The sequence below is a fragment of the Piliocolobus tephrosceles genome, chromosome 1 (assembly GCF_002776525.5).
Source record: "Piliocolobus tephrosceles isolate RC106 chromosome 1, ASM277652v3, whole genome shotgun sequence".
NCBI lineage: Eukaryota > Metazoa > Chordata > Mammalia > Primates > Cercopithecidae > Piliocolobus > Piliocolobus tephrosceles.
The window spans coordinates 113,484,603-113,504,525 of NC_045434.1; the positions used below are offsets into that span (position 1 = coordinate 113,484,603).

Sequence of the window (19,923 nt, forward strand, 5' to 3'; positions counted from 1 at the left end):
AAAAGTAAAATAGCCTGGAGCCCCAGGTACTCAGGAGGCTAAGGCAGGAGAATCACTTGAACCCAGGAGGCGGAGGTTGCAGTGAGCCGAGATTGCGCCACTGCACTCCAGCCTGGGAGACAGAGCGAGACTGTCTCAAAAAAAAAAAAAAAGAAAGTAAAATGAAAGCATGTAAGTGTGAGATGACTAATTCAAGCAACCGCTCTTCATGTACAGAGTATTCACAGCGGGGATTAAAAGAGGTTTTCAAGGACAGATAGAAAATTTGTTGAAGTTTGAAGGCAGTTCCAAAGAAAAGCGATGATTCTTAGTAAGACTGGAAGTTGGAAGTAATATAAAAAGATAAATCAGTTTCAAGATGACTTTACTAAGCAGGCAGCCCTTAACTTACAAATTCTAGATTCATATATGTCTTAAACATACAAAATGATATAAGGGGAGGTAAGCTCAGGGTCTGAGTTCCTGGCTGTTGGAACAACTGATTTCTGTGTGGTGATTCAGAAGATGTGAGACAGCCTAATTTACAAGTACAGAGGTGTCTTCTTTCCTGCAAAGAGCAGTACAACAATAGTTTCTCTTAAGCAACTGTGAATGAACAGAATTATTACAAATTAATGAGGTCTCATTTGATGGGCGCCTTAGATAATTAAGACCTTTCACACATAATATACAACCTTGTTGTGAAGGCAGATATTTATATTCTCATTTTACTGATGAGAGACTACCTGGAGAGGCTATGTCACATCTGAGGGATTGGGTACTTTCTCTGTTGAGTCCAATGTTTCTTCCGTTATTCCATGCTAGGCAGTAACAAGTTCTGTCTTGCCTGAGTAATAAGCTCCAAACCTCGGAACCGCACCCATCTTGAGAAGGAGGAGGGCGCTGAGGTTTTTTCTGATAAGTGCAGCTGGCAGACACTCTATACGCTTAATCACGGGCAAATCCTAGCTAAGCTGTCTACCAAACTAGTCCCTCTTTTTCCCATTGCCCACGTGGATGGCTGTTGGTCTTTCCTGCAACAAATCCAGGAGTTTCTCCTTTTTGTTTTTATAATTGCTCCAATAGAAGCTTTCGGATTTAACTCTCCGCTTTTTAAAGCAGAATCGCCATCCCAGGTGCGCAACCACGAAAAAGTTAGACATCCATGAGAGACAATGCCCTCCATGGCCCACTTTCCAGGCAGAGAGAAGCAGCTCTGGGCGGACCGCCAAGGCTCTGGCCCGAGGGGGTCTTTAAGTGGAGTACCCTGTCTTCAAGACCCGGCTCCGAAACCACTGACGCGCTGACGCTGCAGCCCTGGACCTTCTGGGGTCCTCCTCCTCGGCCCCGCACTGCTGACGGCGGGACTGGCAACTGGGCGGAGATCGGCCCCGGGCCCGCACAGCCCCTCCCGAGATCCACCTCGCAGCTCCCTCACTTCCTGCCCTCCGGAGGCGGGCCCGGCCAGTGCCGCGGAGGCCAGCGCGGCGAGCTCCTCCCCAGCAGCAGCGGGACGGCCACACCCTGCGCGTCGCGCGGGCTCGGGTGCGGTCTCCGCTGCTGCGCCCAGCGCGCCGCAGCCGCACACCAGACGGCGCCGCAAACGCTGCTGCGCCGCGCGTCCCGCCCAGCCTGGCCTCGCGCTGGTCCCAGTCGCGTCTCTCAGCCTTCGATCTCCCGTGACTTCCTCGGCCAGGCCGCCCGCGCCTCTGGGACCATGTTACGCTGGCTGAGGGGCTTCGTGCTGCCCACGGCGGCCTGCCAGGAAGCGGAGCCACCGACGCGCTACGAGACTCTCTTCCAGGCGCTGGACCGCAATGGGGACGGAGTGGTGGACATCGGCGAGCTGCAGGAGGGTCTCAGGAACCTGGGCATTCCCCTGGGCCAGGAAGCCGAGGAGGTGGGTGGCTGCCGGGGCGCTGCCTGAGCGCAGGGAGGGCTGCGGGCGCTGGGGACGCTGCGGGGACCGAGGAGGGCGACGGCCCGAGGCGTTGCCAGGAAGAAGGAGGAACTGTGGCGACCAGAGTTCCGGTGGCTTCAGAAGCTCGGGCATGGGGCCGCGACCGGCGACCCCGGTAATAGAAGTGGGTCATAATACGAAAGGCTACTGGTATTTGTCCAGATAAAATGAGTGTTGTGGACACTCTGGCCCATGGGCACTGTTACATTTTTAAGACCCTTTGGTCCTGAATCCATCCCAGGTTCTTTGTTTTTTTGTTTTGTTTTGTTTTAATACCTTGCAAACATGTAATCATTTTTAGCCGTCAGAATTAAGTGTGTCCCAAGTTCTGTAAAAAGGCGCACACATTCGATCTCTTCGAAGCTGCTTTGTTACACCAGTTATGTGTGTTGTCTACTGTTTAAAAACTGTTTGAAAAAGAATCGCATGTTTCCCCCACTTCCTGTTGAGAAGGAATGGCGACATTCCATTGTTTAAGACATTCCTAGGTTAGTGCCCTAGGTACATAAATTGATCTGAAGGGTTAACCTGCGTCTGAGCAATTTCGTTTTCTCTGAGTCATCTTAACTGTGCCCCTGAACTTCTGCCCCTTTAGTAGGGTGGAGATATGTGGAACTTCTCCAATCCTGTTGAAGCGTTCCCTGACACTGGCATTCTCTATCCAAAGAGGGAAAGTGATTAGGTTACTATGAGGGCCTACAACTGTTATATTGTTATATTTAACTTCTCTTTTAATGTCTTTGGTAGTTACAGGCCTCTTCAGTTTACTGTTTCTTCTAGAGTCAGATTTAGTAAGTTAACAATTTTATTTTTGAAACTGCCCGTTCTGTCCGAGGTTCATAATACTCGCTGATGATTTTATAAAACTTCTGACTGTATCTGTAGGTAGGTTCTCTATTTCATTCCTGATATCTATCCTTTTCTCCCCTTCAATCTTGCCAAAGTTTTGTGTATTTTATTCATATTTTGAAAGAACCAACTTTTGGTACTTTTTGCTGATTGTCCCAGAAATGGCCCTGTTGGAGTTCCCCACCATGTCCAGTCATTGGCTGAAAGCAGCCCAGGAAAGGGACGGCCTTGCTGCAGTGCATCAGCAGATGCCAGGGCTAGAGGCTAGAGGCTAGAGGGTGGAAGTCGACTGTGTTCCTCACAGTAGGCGCCTTTGAAGGGAGATCTCAGTGGTACAACTCCATAGTCCCTACAATATACAAAAGCTCTTTGGAGTCCTCAGTGATTTTTAAGATTGCAAAGGGATCCTGAGATCAAAAAGCTTGAGAATCGCTGCTGTACCATCTTTTTTATATAACTGCATCATATTCTGTTATACGTTTGTATCATAGTATATGTTACCAATTCTTTTAAAACCACCATTTAGCTTATTGATAGTTTAAAAACGATGTAAGTGAAATTGCAATGAATGTCCTTTGTATTCATTTTCTCATTCTGGTCCAGTTACTTTCATAGGATAAATTTTGAGGAGTGGACATGGGTGAGTCTGAAGGTAACACACATTTTAAATTGGGATACATATTGCCTTTGGGAAACCTTGGACCCATTTTCACTCTCTTTTGACTGACAGTGCTTGCTTCTCTACATCCTCACTCATTCAGGGTATCAGTCTTTATAAAGTCTCCTATTCTGCAGGTGGAATTCCTTGTCACTTCCTGTCTTAGTCCATTTAGTGTTGCTATAATGGAATACCTGAGACTGGGTAATTTATAAAGAAAAGACATTTATTTACCTCACAGTTCTGCAGGCTGGGAAGTTTAAGAAGTGTGGTGCTGGCATCTGCTGGGCTCCTGGTGAGGGCTTTTCTGCTGTGTCACAACATGGTGGAAAGTCAACTGGAAGTGGCCATGTGTGAAGAAGCAAAATCTGAGGGTTGTTCTGGCTTTGTAACGACCCAGCCTCGAGGGAACTGATCCATTCCTGAGGCAACTAATTCAGTCTCATGAGAGAGAGAACTCACTCACTACTGCAAGAATGGCACCAAGCCATTCATGAGGGATCTGCCTCCGTGACCCTGACACCTCCCGCTAGTTCCCTCCTCCCAACACGGCCACATCAGGGATCAGACTTCAACGTGAGTTTTTGTGGGGACAAACAAAACATAGTACTTGCTTTGCCTTTTTGTTCTATTCACACCCTCCACAGGATTGCATTATGCCTACCCATTTGGTGAGGGCAGTCTTTAATTGGTTTACTGATTCAAATGCTACCCTCCTCCAGAGACATCCTCACAGACACACCCAGAAATCATGTTTTACCAGCTATCTGGGCATCGCTTAGTCCAGACAAGTTGATACATAAAATTAACCATCACACATGGGATAGAATTAGGATTACATTTATGGGGGAAATTTTCAGAGGCATGTCAGGGGTTTGTGTAATGTCAAGGAGTGAGGAGATTGGCCACTTGGGCATAGAAATGAGAACTGTGGGATGACTCTTCAGTGGAAAGTTTCAAGGTAGTAGTTTGTATCGAAACCAAAACTCAGCTTGAAGCGAAATCTCTATAAACTTTCATCTGATTTGATCTCATCTCTGTGTTTCCAAGCATTTGTAATGAATTGAACATTTAGAAGAGAACAAATTTCTGTTTAAGTTTCTTTAGATTTTAGATGGAAAGAATGTAGAAATAAGAGTAGAATGTAGAAATAGGCATAAGGACTATAATAGCTAACCATTACTAAATGTTCCAGAATTATCCAGGGAAGAGAAAAGAATTCAAGGCAAGTCCTGAGACAAAATTAAGAACCAATTGGAAGTGAAAGTGCTACTTTTTTTTTTTTTTTTTTTTCTGATACAACCTTTCTTCTTCTTTTTTTTTTTTTTTTTTGAGACGGAGTCTCGCTCTTCGCCCAGGCTGGAGTGCAGTGGCCGGATCTCAGCTCACTGCAAGCTCCGCCTCCCGGGTTCACGCCATTCTCCTGCCTCAGCCTCCCGAGTAGCTGGGACTACAGGCGCCCGCCACCTCGCCCGGCTAGCTTTTCGTACTTTTTAGTAGAGACAGGGTTTCACCGTGTTAGCCAGGATGGTCTCGATCTCCTGACCTCATGATCCACCCGTCTGGGCCTCCCAAAGTGCTGGGATTACAGGCTTGAGCCACTGCGCCCAGCCCATGCCCACAACCTTTCTTTTCTATATGTTCCAAATCTCTTCATTATGAAATTAGTGAAAAATTAAAGTTAAAAATTAGAGAAAATTCACATTAAGTTCTCCTAGGACTCAGTAGTATAAGGGTATAGACTGAGAGTAGAATGTAGTATGAGAACAAGAAGATACAGTATTTAACATTACTAATTTTCTCATACTTGTCTAGTAATCCTATTTCCTTTTAAAAATCTTCAGTTATTTTCTTCTCTTTATGCACCTCCTCCCTCTCCTCTTCCTCCTTCTACCGCCATCTTCTTTCTTTCTGTGGAGCCCTCTAGAATGGAATTAGTGCTTGTATAAAAGTGACCCAGAAGAGCTTCCTTGCCCCTTCCACCGTGTGAGGACACAGTGAGAAAACAGTGGTCCATGGAACCAGAAAGTGGGTCCTCACTAGACACTGAATCTCCTAGCACCTTGATCGAGGACTTCCAGTGTCTGGAACTGCAAGAAATCAATGCTTATTATTTAAGTAAGCCAATAGTATTTTTGTCATAGCAGCCCAGATAGACTAGGACAATTGCCAAGAGCAAGAAGGGAAGCAGCAAGCTATAAAAGGTTCCATCCTTGGTGTGAATTGACTGTGTAACCCTTGTTAAGTTTGAGCCTTACTGGAGCTTTACTTTCTTATTCTTAAAATGCAGATATCTTGCCTGCGTCCTGAACAGAGCTTTTAACAAGGTCATATGTAGCTGAATATGAAATTTCATGTTAAAAAAACCCTTTAAAATGCGGTGTCCCGTTTACTAGCTGGTGAACTTCTTGAGGATCCTCTGTGCCCATGGGTATGAAGTGTATGCCAAATGATCACCCAGTGTTAGAGGAGTGGGTGGGCTGGTAACCTGATTTCAGGGCCCTTCTAACTCTTACATTCTATGATTTTTTTTTTATTCTGTCTTTAAATTTTTACATTTACAATCACAGAAAAAATAGAATCACATAGAAGAATAGTAGCTTAGCAAATGTTTATTGCATTGAATGGAATCAGGATTCACTCCATTAAGTAATTCCTCTGTTAACAAGGAGAGTTCATTTCATTTTTATTTCATTAATATTGGCTTTTTTTTTTTTTTTCCTGGAGACAGAATCTCGCTCTATCAGCCAGGCTGGAGTACAGTGGTGCGATCGCGGCTCACTGCAGCCTCTGCTTCCTGGATTCAAGCGATTCTTGTGCCTCAGCCTCCCAAGCAGCTAAGATTACAGGCACATGCCACCACACCTGGTTAATTTTTGTGTTTTGTAGTAGAGATGGGGTTTTGCCATATTGGCCAGGCTGGTCTTGAATTCGTGGCCTCTAGTGATCTGCCTGCCTCTGCCTCTGAAAGTGCTGAGATTACAGGCATGAGCCATCATGGCTGGCCCATTTACTTAATATTTTAATTGTCAGACACTTTATGGTTTCTGGCACAATATTAAGGAGACATGATATAGAAATGATAGGGTGAATTTTAGGGCATCACAACAGAAAGATTATGGTATAAGAAAAACAATGAAATTCCAGCTACATTTCTGTCAAATGTTCTAAAATATATAAAATCTGTATCTTTTGTGTTTTCTCCTGATTTATATTCCAAATTTGATGTTACCCTTCTCTGCATAAATAAAGTGTCTGAAAGAATGAAAAAAATGGAAGAATTCTTTAGTAAGGCATAAAATACCCTTTCAATCTTTGTAGCATTCTAAGCCTTTTCAGTCACCTTTCCAAACTCTCAACATGCCATATTTCCTGACTAGACCACAACCATGTACATTGATCCCTTTATTTTCTTCTCTCTGCCTGAGATTTCTCTCATTCCCCCTTCTCTGCCTGGTATATGATTCCCATTGTTTAAGGGCCCAGCTAACCTTTATAATTTTCCTAGCCCACTTTCTTTATCGGTATTCCAGAAAAAACATTTAGAAAGAAGCTTCCACAAGGCAACATTCTGTAATACACTGCTTAACTTATTTTGACCATGCCGAGTTCAAAAATCTTATCTTTTTAAGGATCAAATGGAGCCCACCAAGTTATCTGTATTTGATAGGATTTATGAAAACAAAAGGATTTGTTGAGAAAGTTTGAAGCTTAACCCTGAAATGCGGATTGTAGTGTTTACTACACGTGAACTGGTTTAGTGGATATAATGGTTATTATTACAGGCTATGGAATCAGAACAGGGTTCAAATGTTTTCACCACTTGCTAGACTGTGGCCTTGGGCGTGTTATTTAATGCCTGGAGGCCTCAAATGTTAACTACAAATGGTAAGAACTACCCAGTAACTTAGCATAAATAGTAAATTCATTCATTTAATATTTTTGAACAGTGCCAGACATGTTTAATGAACTGGGGATATAGTGGTAAACAAGACCGATGGCGTTTTTCATTGTATTCCTGACACCCTCCCCATAGTAAATACCGACAGCCTTCTTCATTGTATTCCTGACACCCTCCCCATAGTAAATACGGACAGCCTTCTTCATTGTATTCTCAACACCCTCCCTATAGTAAATAGGTCTGCGTGTGTTGTGTAGGTGCTTGGGGAATAAAAAATAATAAGCAAATAATGAACAGGGTAATTTCAAAAAGCAGAAAGAGCTATTCAGCAAAAACACCTGCCTTTTATTAGATGAAACTCTCAACTCTATGGTTTGCTCTCTCCTGTCAGTTCTGTTAAATGCCGTCAGTCTGTTTTCCTTATCACCCTGGCCATGATTTCTGTCTTTTCTGCTTGGTCTTGTAAACTCTAACCCAAGGTTTATTCTCTGCGTGGCTATCTGCCTTCCGTAGCTCTTTGCCACTACCTGCATTCTCTATGATGCACAGGGAAGGACCATTCCTTGTGGACCATAAAATTCTCTTTTTGAAAGAATTCATTCTTGATTGGGCCACAGCACATCTTGTGAAATAGCATTAGACATTTGCCACTGCTCAACAGCTCTGGGGGAAAATGTTGATTGAGAAGCATACAGTGGTTTTTTTGATTAACCATGGTGAAACCTCCTCCCAGAGGGAAACTTACGAGTATTTCAAGGACATATGATGGTCCATTTATGTCCCCAGTATCTGACATGATGGGTGGCGTAGAGCAAGAGCTAACAGATAATGGCTAAATTAATTTTCTTTTTGAATTTTAATATTCAACTTTTTAGGGTAACCAATCTCCATATTTAGGAAAATAAATTACATAAGAAGTGGAGAGTTTTTATTGTGAAACTGCACCTCCACATTCCCTGTGGTGCAGGATGAGGAACCACAGGTGTTTGTCTGGGGCAGCCAGGGCCCTCTGTGGTTGCAGAGGGTGAGGATTAAGAGGAAGCCCTGCATAGTGTTTATGAGTATCTCCTAACTTCTCTCTGGGACTCAAGATCACTGAACTTTTGCCTATTTTGAGATCATCTTTACAATCCAGCCACTAACAGCTGAAGGATAGGCTTGCCCTGGAGCCATTGTAGTGGTTGGATGAAGATAAAAGATAAAAAACTGTGAGGGGAGGTGTCACAGAAGAAAATGGCCCATGTGGGTAGATTTTCATTCAATTCCTAGTCTTTATTACAGCAATTCTCCAGTGCTGCAACCTTAGAAAAGGATTCCTACAACACAGTGTAGGTACCCATCAGCAGCAGATTGGATAAAGAAAATGTGGTACATACACACCATGGAATACTATGCAGCCATAAAAAAGAACAAAATCATGTCCTTTACAGCAACATGAATGCAGCTGGAAGCCAATAACTTAAATGAATTAATGTAGAAACAGAAAAACAAATACTGTGTTCTTACTTATAGGGGAGGAGCTAAACCTTTGGTAAATGGGGCATAAAGATGGGAACAATAGACACCAGGGACTCCAAAAGGAGGGAGGGAGGGAGGAGGGCAAGGGCTGGAAAAACTTCCTACCGGGTACTTTGTTCACAACCTGGGTGATGGAACCATTAGGACCTCAAACCCCAGTATCACATAGTATACCCTTGTAGCAAGCTGATGGTGTGACCCCTGAATCTACAATAAAATTATTTTATTTAAAAAAATAAATTTTTAAAAAGAAGGATTCCTAGACAGGTGCAGCCAAACAATTTTTTTTAAATGTTGGCAGGCCCCCACTGCCAATCACTTATGCTACAATAGCCCATGTCCCAACATTCCCGACCTACTTCTCTCCAAAAAGAAGTTTTTAGATGGCCCTAAAGTTTTTAGATCTAGTTTTAGATGGCCTTGTGCTGGGTTCTCCCTGGAAGGTTCTGGGGAAAGGGGCGTGAGTTGCCCCAACTGGACTCTTCCTGGAGTGGGAGCCCGCGCTTCTGATCAGACGTGAGTGCGGCAGGAACTCCGCGGTCTCTCAGCGCAGCCCCAAGTGCCGTCCCACGCAGGTCCCGGGCCCTGCGCGCTCGCGCCTTTGCACTGGAGCCGTTAGGATGAGCCCTCTCCTTTCAGCGCTTTAACTGATGAAGGTGCTTTGTGTTTGGCACCCCTGAGGAGGATGCCGTCTTAGACCTCTTCCCACTGGCCGTGTGGTGGGCAGAGATCCCCTTGGTCCGTCGCACTTCCACCCCACGGGGCTCACTCCGGCCTCGGAGCTCCGAGGGAGACATTCTCGATGGACTCCCTCTACGGAGATCTCTTTTGGTACCTGGACTATAATGAGGATGGGGCCTTGGACATTTCTGAGCTTCAGGAAGGCGTGGAGGATATAGGGGCCATTCAGTCTCTAGAGGAAGCGAAGGTGGGTCTCACTGGCGCTGTTAATCAGAGAGACGTTGGGGCTGGGAGCCCTGGAGAGGCACTGGGCAGAGAGGGCAAAATTTACATGTTCTCATGCTTGACCTGGGCCCACTGCAGTGTTCAGGTGGTTGACCAACGTTACTGTTTACTAAGAATAACACAACACAGCTAACACATTTCTCAAGTATTTTTCTCCATTTTCTCCCTGACTGTAGTAAAATCTCCAACTTCAGATTGCTGTCAAGATGTTGGCTACATACAGCCTTGTCTTAAGAATCACCTTGTTCAATGTGCTCACTTGTCAGTCATCCAGACGGGCGTCTAGGCCAAAGATGCGCCCTCCCCAGTTCAGAGAACGGGGATAATCACTCTACATGTATTTGGGAGTGGGGTGGTGATTGGAAATTTTCTGCTGTTACGTTTTGATTTCTGTTCCTGGAAGGGTGGCAGTATAAGTGGCTTGTACTCTTGGGTTTTACTAGTGTTGAGGTTTCCTCATAATATATCTTAATAATAGACCCTAGTTATCAGTACTGAGCTTAGGCTAACCCTTCTCTTTCCCAGCAGGCTAACCTACAGGCTCCTTCTCAGCATGTAATGCCTGGTAGATACTCCTATTGCAGTATTTCCAAGTCATTTTCCATTTGGAATGTATTATTGTATATAATAATTACTTTTTTTTCTTTCTTTCTTTCTTTTTTTTTGAGACGGAGTCTCGCTCTGTCATCCAGGCTGGAGTGCAGTGGCCGGATCTCAGCTCACTGCAAGCTCGGCCTCCCGGGTTTACGCCATTCTCCTGCCTCAGCCTCCCAAGTAGCTGGGACTACAGGCGCCCGCCACCTCGCCCGGCTAGTTTTTTGTATTTTTTAGTAGAGACGGGGTTTCACCGTGTTAGCCAGGATGGTCTTGATATCCTGACCTCGTGATCCGCCCGTCTGGGCCTCCCAAAGTGCTGGGATTACAGGCTTGAGGCACCGCACCCAGCCAATAATTACTTTATAAGTATATTTGCTCTTTGGATATTTGACCCAGTAGACTGGGAGATCCATGGGCAAGCGGCCTATTGAATTTATTTTGAATAATTGGTACTTTGTGCCCAAAAAGCTGTCAGTTGACATGTTAAAATTTAGTAAAACTCTTTCTATTAGCCACATGAACTTTGGGAATATTGAAGCTCCATTCAGTCATGGGTCAGTTCTAGTTTGAGCACATTCTATATTCCAAGCCCCTTACCCTGGTATCCTCATCTGTTGTATCAGAGGCCTGGACTGTGTACTTTCTGAGGACTAATTCAGTCCAAAATGTTATTTCTGCAAAGCTTATCTGGATTTTTAATTTCTAGAAAAAAAAGTCTTTCTCCTTTTAAAGTTAAGTGTTCTTGTTTGGGTGCAGTGGCTCATGCCTGTAATCCCAGCACTTTGGGAGGCCAAGGCAGGTGGATCACTTGGGGACAGGAGTTGAAGACCTGCTTGGCCAATATGGTAAAACCCGATCTCTACTAAAAATATAAAAATTTATAAAAATTAGCCGGGTGTGGTGGTGAGTGTGTGTAGTCCCAGGAGGCTGAGGCAGGAGAATCACTTGAGCCTGGGAGGCAGAGGTTGCAGCAAGCTGAGATTGCGTCACTGCATTCCAGCCTGGGCGACAGAGTGACTCCATCTCAAAAAAAAAAAAAATAGAAAAAAAAAAAGTTAAGTGTTCTTCATATTTGTTTCAAGACACTCTTATATTTAGATTTGCAAGTGTGACTTGTATTCGTTTATTTGATACAAACTAGCCTTTCATAAAAAATTATGGGTTAGGCCATCAAGTTGAATCTTTTGAAACACATTTCTTCCTTATTGAAACAAAAGGTTTGCAGATCTGTCTTGCATTTTTGGCAAAGAGGCTTCGTGTACCTAGTAGTGACTGACGAGGGTTCACATGTCAAAACCCAAGGGAGGGGTATCCCCAGAGAATTCTGCACCAACCACACAGAACATTCTGTTTCAGAGGAGCACCGTTGTGACTTCTCCTCAGGTGGCAGTCACATCACTAGGAAGTTTTGATATGAGGTCTCTTCCCACACGTCTCTACCTCCCCTAGTAGGAAAATTTGTTTATATAGACAAAACTCAACTGATAAAAAAAGAAAGAAATGGTACTTACATTGTCGTATTAAGATACAAAAGCAATAACTTTTTGTTGTGAAAATGGTCTGTTTTTTGAACAATATATTGTTTTGTTTTTTCCTGTGAAAGTTGAGAAACTAAGTATATGAAGAAATAATGGTCAGACCATAAATAAAAATAGAACTTTGACTCAAAATTTACAGCAGTCTGCCCAGAAAACCAGCCCTTTATCTAAAATAAACAGACCAGGAAACCAGCCTGTTATGTCAGACTTATAGGAAGGCAGGTTACTATCTCTAGAGACAATACACAAAGCTATGCAATAACTGCTGTAACAGCCCCAAATGGTCAGAATTTGATTAATAACCGACAGCCCCCCTAATTTTTTTCTTTATTTCCAACTTAGGACGAACCAGAGAAAGCTAAATATGCACCACCTACTAATCAAATAGGATGCCCTGTTTCTACTGAGCCCACGTACAGCTTCCCTGGGCCAGCAGCCCCCAATCAGGAAATGCCTGAAGCCTTCCCTTTTTCTCACTGTAAAGCTTTCCCACTCCTCTTCCTGCCTTTGAGTCTCTGTCAACAGGCAAGTGAGGGTGTGTGACTGCCTTGCTATAGCAAGCTTGGGCCAGGTAGATTTTGCTTTTCTCATTTGATTGGTCTTTTATTTCTATAAGAAACATACAGGAAAATTTACAGGGGAATCCATTCCTAGTCTTTCATGTTATAGTAATCCCCTTTTATCTGCAGGGCAGCATATTTTCCAAGATCCCCACTGAATACCTGAAACTGGGGGGTAATATTGAACCCTGTATATACCATATATATATATACACATATGTAATTTTAGTATTTTTTTTTTACTTTATCTTTAATTAGCTTTAGCTCTTTTTTTTTTTTTTTTTTGAGATGGAGGCTCACTCTGTTGCCCAGGCTGGAGTACAGGGGTGCAATCTTGGCTCACTGCAACAACCTCTGTCTACTGGGTTGAAGCAGTTCTTGTGCCTCAGCCTCCCGAGTAGCTGGGACTGCAGGCATATGCCACCATGCCTGGCTAATTTTTTAAAATTTTAGTAGAAATGGGATTTCACCAAGTTGGCCAGATTAGTCTCGAACTTCTGACCTCAAGTGATCCGCCCACCTTAGCCTCCGAAAGTGCTGGTGCACCACCGTGCCTGGCCATAGACTATATATTTTTGATCTGATAACTGGTATGGCTACTAAGTGACTAACAGGCAAGTAGCATCTATAGTGTGGATATGCTGGACGAAAGGACATTCACCTTCTGGGCTGGATGGCACAGAATGTTGAGAGATTTCATCATGCTACTCAGAATGGTGTGCAATTTAAAACTTATGAGTTGTTTGTTTCTGGAGTTTTCCATGTAATAGTTCAGACCATGATTGACCGCAGGTAACTGAAACTGTAGAAAGTGAAACTGTGGATAAGGGAGGACTATTGATAAGTCAGACTCATTAGGCAATCATAACTCTTGATTTACCACAAGAAATGCTGCAGAAATATGGGTTAAAAAAAAAAAAAAAAAAACTGTTCGAAGTTTTTATGAAAAAAACAAAACAAAACTGACCTTTAGCTTGTTGCTTCCAAAATGGTAGTGAAAACTGTGGTCCCAAAGAGTGAAAGGAACCAATGACTAAGAGAAAATCTTGTTTTCAGGATGACAGATTAAAAAATAAGCAACTTGCTGAAACAGTGAAAATCTCTCCACTTATAACACAAAACTAGTTAAAACTGGTTGGAATGAATATGGTCAAATCAAGTCTGCACAGAACGGACTTGCTGATGTTACAGCCCAAATTTCCACCACGTATTTTGTGCTAACTCCCCCCAGATTTTCACACACAATCCGTGAGGTAGCATGAAGAGATAACTATGCATGCCTAAGATCTTGGGAGACCTCCCCCTTTCCTTCTACCAATCACCCACTAATCCAGAATCTGCCCCCAAACCTTTTCTAATAAAATGACTACCTTAAAGCCAGTACAGGGAGACAGATTTGAGCTGGACTCCTGTCTTCTTGTGGGTCATCTTGCAATAAGAAGCTTTTCTTTTTTCAAAACCTGGTGTTATAATATTGACTTCTAGTTCATTGGGCAGCAAGCCCCTTTTGCTCACTGACTATTCTTGTTCACTGATGTTTCCGTTGGCCAAAATATAAACCTCTTACAGGAAACTTCAGTACATAAGTGGTGCCACAGAATGCTGTGACATTTTCTCTTGGATTGTAGCAGGTTACTGTACTGAATACTGTAGGCAGTTATAACACACTAAGTATTTGTGTATCCAAACATAGAAAAGGTACAGTAAAAATATGGTAATTTTGTTCAACTTTTAGTTGAGATTCAGGGGGTATGTGTACATTTGTTACAAGGGTATATTGAGTGATACTGAGGTTTGGGGTACAATTGAACCCTGTCACCCAGGTAGTGAGCATAGTACCCAATCGATAATTTTTCAACCCTTACCCATTCCCTCCCCATTCTTGTAGTCCCCAGTTTCTGCTATTCCCATCTTTATATCCATGTGCACCCCATGTTTTGCTTGTATGTATATGTAAGAACATGTGGTTTTTCGTTTTCTATTTCTGCGTTAATTCGCTTAGGATAATGGCCTTCAGCTGCAGCCATGTTGCTGTAGAGGACATGGTTTTATTATTTTTTATGGATGTGTAGTATTCCATGGTGAAAATATGGTACTATAATCTTACTAAACCACTGTCATATATGAGGTCTGTCATTGACTGAAATGTATAGAGTGCATGAATATATACACACACATACATATAATGTCATCCATTTTGTGTATTATTAGATTTGATTTGCTAATATTTTTTGTAGGAGTTTTGCATCTTTTTCACTAGTTGACATTGCTTGTAATTTTCCTTTTTTTGTGTGTGATGTCCCTGTTAGGTTTTAGAATCAAGTGTATACCCACCTCATAAAATGGGTTGGAAAATGTTCCCACCCTTTTGATTCTCTGGAAAATTGGTGTTTTTTTTTCCTTAAAGTTTGGTAGACATTATTGTTAAAACCATGTGGGCCTTGATTTTTCTTCATGGGAGTGTTTTCAAATTACGCTTTACATTTCTTTAAAATCTGAGTATAGGGCTACTCAGAATTTCTGCTGTCTTCTGTCAGTTTTTAATAAGTTTTTATAGGCGTTTGTTATCTTACTTTCACATTTTTGATATAAAGCTGTTCATAATATCATTAATGTCTATAGTGTCTAGTAGTTTCCATTTTTACTTTCTGACATTAGTTATTTGCCAGTTTTAGGAGTTTATCTATTTTAAGAGTCTTTTCAAAGAACCGTCTTTTGCCTTTGTTAATCTTCCCAAGAAAGAAAACGTGTTTTCTTTCTCATTACTTTTTGCTCCTTATTTCCTTCAACTTCTTTTTTGCTTCATTTTTAAATAATTTCCTGAGATTGAGATAAGCCTCAATGATTGATCACTGATTTCCAGTCTTTCTTCTTTTCTAATTACGTGTTTTAAACCAGAAATCTTTCTCTAAGTGTAGCTTTAGTTGCAGCTCACAAGTTTCAGATCTGTCTCTCTAAGTCTGGAGGTTAGAGATCTGACCATGACCATTAAACTATCCAGTCACAATGTAGCATTATTTTTTTTTATTTTTATTTTTTTTTGAGATGGAGTTTCACTCTTGTTGCCCAAGCTGGAGTGTAATGGTGTGATCTCAGCTCACTGCAACCTCCACCTCCCAGGTTCAAGCGATTCTTCTGCCTCAGCCTCCCAAGTAGCTGGGATTACAGGTATGCACCACCACGCCCAGCTAATTTTGTATTTTAGTAGAGATGAGGGGTTCTCCATGTTGGTCAGGCTGGTCCTGAACTCCCGACCTCAGGTGATCCGCCCACCTCAGCCCCCAAAGTGCTGGGATCACAGGCGTCAGCCACCGAGCCCGGCCCAACTTGGCATTATTTACTCGGAAGAGCGTGACTATCAGAACAGTAGAATTTGTAATCTTTGAGTGGGTGATTGTGATTGTCACAATAGGTAGATAGGTTATATTTTGGGTGGTGGTAGGAGAGGGCTTACAGTTTGCTATGACAGCTTTTTATACGGATCATCCTTAGTAAAAGATTATTTAATTTTTGAAATCAAAGGGAAAAACACCATTTTAGGCTTTCTTCTTTCTTTCTTTTTTAGAGACAGGGTCTTTCTCTATCACCAGGTTAGAATGCAGTGGTGCAATATAGCTCATTGTAACCTCAAATTCCTGAGCTTAAGTGATCCTCCTATCTCAGCTTCCATGTGGCTAGTATTTATAGGCATGTGCCAACACATCTGGCTAATTTTAAAAATTTTTTATGGAGATGAGGTCTCACTATGTTGTCCAGTCTGGTCTTGAATCCTGACCTCAAGTGATCCTCCCCCATTAGCCTCGCAAAGTGCTGCAATATTTTAAATCCTGTAGTAGGTCAAGTGTTTGTCTTCTATCTTGGGGTTTATAAACTACATGTCGAGAAATTTAGGGTGTGGTTATATTAGCTTTAAAAATGTCATGTTTTATAAAAATCAGTGCATCATTTTTCTGATTGAAAATTTAACACAAGACCCGGAATCTTTTTGCAGCAGTAGAACTACTTTTGTTGTAGATCTTTACCATAATGAATGATGATACATCTGGCCAAAAATAGGCACTATAGTCTTTTAGGAAAATAGCCAATCTGCTTGAAATATGTGTAGAAATAATTTGGTGCATCAGCCCATATTGGCAGCAACTTCTTTCTAATGTTTTTTGTTTTTTTAATAGAAAATTTTTACTACTGGAGATGTCAACAAAGATGGGAAGCTGGATTTTGAAGAATTTATGAAGTACCTTAAAGACCATGAGAAGAAAATGAAGTTGGCATTTAAGAGTTTAGACAAAAATAATGATGGTGTGTCTTTCTTTTATATTTATCACTAGCTATGAAGAAGCATTTCTCGTGCTTCCAAGAGTCTAAAAGCATGCTTATTTAATCTCTGTGGTTTTAGATGATAATTATTATTTGTGTTAATACTTATTTTTGTTAGTAATATGATTTTTATGTAGAGTTTATATTATTTAGTGAAGAAAACTTATAGATAGCTTTTCTTTTTCATTACTTTGAAATGTAATGAACTACATTGCTGAATTATAAACTGTGGGCAGTGCCTGTTGTAAATATTAACTATGGAACATTATGCTGATTTGACTTAAACCTGTAGGTTAAAAATAATAATTGTATTTTCTTGTCCTCTAGGTAAGTGAGATTTGTTTTTATTTGTATACAAGAATGACAATTGTGTAGTCTAAAATTTAAAAAACTTTCAGATTATCTTGCATTTGTTAGCATTTTTGGAAGAATTAATTTAGAGAAGATACTCTCTGATTCTGGAAATTAGGGGAAAATAGCATATAAACATTTAAGTATGTACCTTCTAGTTAAGAGTGTGACTTCTCTATTTCAATTAATAGGTTGGAGTTTCTCTTAATCTGTTTTCTGTTGCTATAACAGAATACCATAGACTGGGTAATTTATGAAGAAATGAAATTTATTTCTTATAGTTCTGGAGGCTGGGAAATTCAAAGTTGAGGAGCTGAATCTGGTGAGGGCCTCTTACTGTGTCATAACATGCTAGCAGGCATCACAGAGCAAATGCGCTACCTCAGATCTCTCTTCCTCTTATAAAGCCACTAGTCCCATCATGGGGACCCTACTCTGAAGACCTTATCTAATTCTAATTAGAAATAGAGTCTTGAAGCCCTCATCACCAGAGGCAAACTTTAACAGGAAGAGAGAATTTATAAAAATTGTAGTGCAGTACCAAACCCCTCCCTACTTGTGAATAGTCAGGTTCATTTCATTTACAGACTTGTTATTAAAGAAACAAGTTAAACAAATAGATTGACAGGAGATGTAGTTCATGTCTGAGATAAGCAAACTTTTTTGTCCAGAAGTCCAGATAATAAATATTTTAGCTTTGTGGGTCATGTGGTCTCAGTTGTAGCTGCTTATCTCTGCTGTTTTACCTCAAAAGCAGCCATGGACAATATGTAAATGAATGGGGATGGCTGATTTCCAATAAAACTTTATTTCCAAAGATAGTTAATACACCTTATTTGGCTTGAGGGTTATAGTTTGCCATCCCTGATTTACACTGAATATTAAAGTTTAATTCAAAGCAAGTTCCTTCAAACAAACAAACTAAAGTCTTTAAATGGTTTTGAAGATTATTCACATCTGTGACTCTCATCCAGGAAGAGCTGAGTTTGGGTTGGAAGTAGTACTGTTGAAACATTTGTTGCCCATCAGCCTTACAACATATGCCCCCAAGTCTAGCCTTAGTCCAGTCTTCTAGCAAAATTCAGCTTTCTTTCTTCTCTGCAAACTTTCATTCCAACATGGACCCTCTGCAGTTCGGATTGTCTTGCGGGTCAGATTGTCTGTGTGCTGTTATAGCAGGCAGTAGCTGAGAGATGGAGCTACCTTAAGATCAATTGCCAGGTAATCAGAGGTCAATCATCCCAGTACATAAGTTGTGTACATATCAATTGTTCATTTTATAAAATTCTGAATGAACCAGAGAAACTAAAGATGAAATTTTGATGGTATATTTGTAGGAAATCCACACAATGTTTCCTTAATTTACCATGTTTGTATATTTTAAAGCAATGTGGCATTATAGGTTCATATTTTTATTTTTCAGACTTCTTTAATGCAAAACATATACAATTGATCCTCATTATTTGGGGATTCTGTATTTGTGAATTTGCCTACTCAATAAAATTTATCCCAAAAGTAACCCCAAAATATATACTCACAGTACTTTCCCAGGCATTCCTGGACACACACAGAGCAGTGAAAAACTTGAGTTGCTCAGCATGTACATTCCTAGCTAGTAGAATAAGGCAACACTCTACCTTCTTGTTTCAGCTCTCATACTATTAATTAGCAAGTATCCCTTTCAAAGTCTATTTTGTGCCAATTTTTGCATTTTTGTATTTTTATTGGTAATTTCCTTTTTAAAGTGTTCCCCAAATGTAGTGCTGGAATGCTGTCTAGTGTTCCTAAATGCAAGAAAGCCATGGCATACCTTATGGAGAAAATATATGCGTTAGATAAGCTTTGCCCCAAATTCAATGTTAGTGAATCAACAACACACATTAAATGAGGTGCCTTCAAACAGAAACAGACATAAAACAAGGTTATGTATTAATCAGTTATGAAAGTATTGTGATCAGAGGCTCACAGGAACCTAACCCTGTTTTTCCTGTAGGAACAATGGTTTGGTATTTGCTAATTCAGTGTTTGCAATGAATATAGAACTTTATGTAACATGATTACTGTGAATAATGAGAATTGAGCATATCTCTTTAAGAGTGCAGTTCTAAAGGAGAATAGTCAGAAGGGTATTTGCATAATTTCTTTGCTAACAGATGCTGCCTCTCACTGTCCTTACGTGGTCCAGATTCTCATGCTGCTCCTTCCCTCTCCCCAGGAGGATTCTCTCAGAATCCTGTCATCTCTCCAGGGTCCTTTCTCCAAGAAAGTCTATCCTTTCACCACTAACAGTAATTTTTGTCTTCCTCTTTTTCTGGAGAAGTCAGCTGCTTATGCTGCTTCAGTACCAGACCCTCTCTTTGTTTTGTTTCATTCTTTTTCGTGTACAGTAGTCTTAGGATTCTCATGAGCCTGTGAATTGCTGGAAGGAAATATAGCAGTGCTTACATTTATTGCTTCTATTTTATTTTCTATATTCTCTTCCTGTCTTCTGATTGTTCTCCTTCTGTATACAAACATGCTCTAATTTCCCTAGTATTAAAAATGTTCTGTCTATTATTGTTCTTTTTTCCTTGCTCCCCTTATTTTTACTGCCAGATTTTTATTTTTGTTTATTTATTTTTGAGATGGAGTCTCACTCTGTCACCAAGGCTGGAGTGCAGTGGTACAATCTCAGCTCACTGCAACCTCTGCCTCCCGGCTTCAAGCAATTTTCCTCTCTTAGCCTCCCA

At 41.3% G+C, this 19,923-nt stretch overlaps 1 protein-coding gene across 2 annotated transcripts in view; it reads left to right on the top strand.

Moving 5' to 3' along the window:
* Positions 1–353: 353 nt before the first annotated feature.
* The window catches only part of LOC111530127 (calcium-binding mitochondrial carrier protein SCaMC-1), a 57,494-nt gene continuing 37,924 nt past the window's right edge, over positions 354–19,923 (top strand). For both annotated transcript variants that reach the window (XM_023197187.3, XM_023197186.3), the window contains exons 1-2: positions 354–1,879; positions 16,699–16,825. In XM_023197187.3, coding sequence (XP_023052955.2) covers positions 1,145–1,879; positions 16,699–16,825 — 862 coding nt within the window. In that variant the 5' untranslated portion in view covers positions 354–1,144. The remainder of the gene's footprint in view (positions 1,880–16,698; positions 16,826–19,923) is intronic.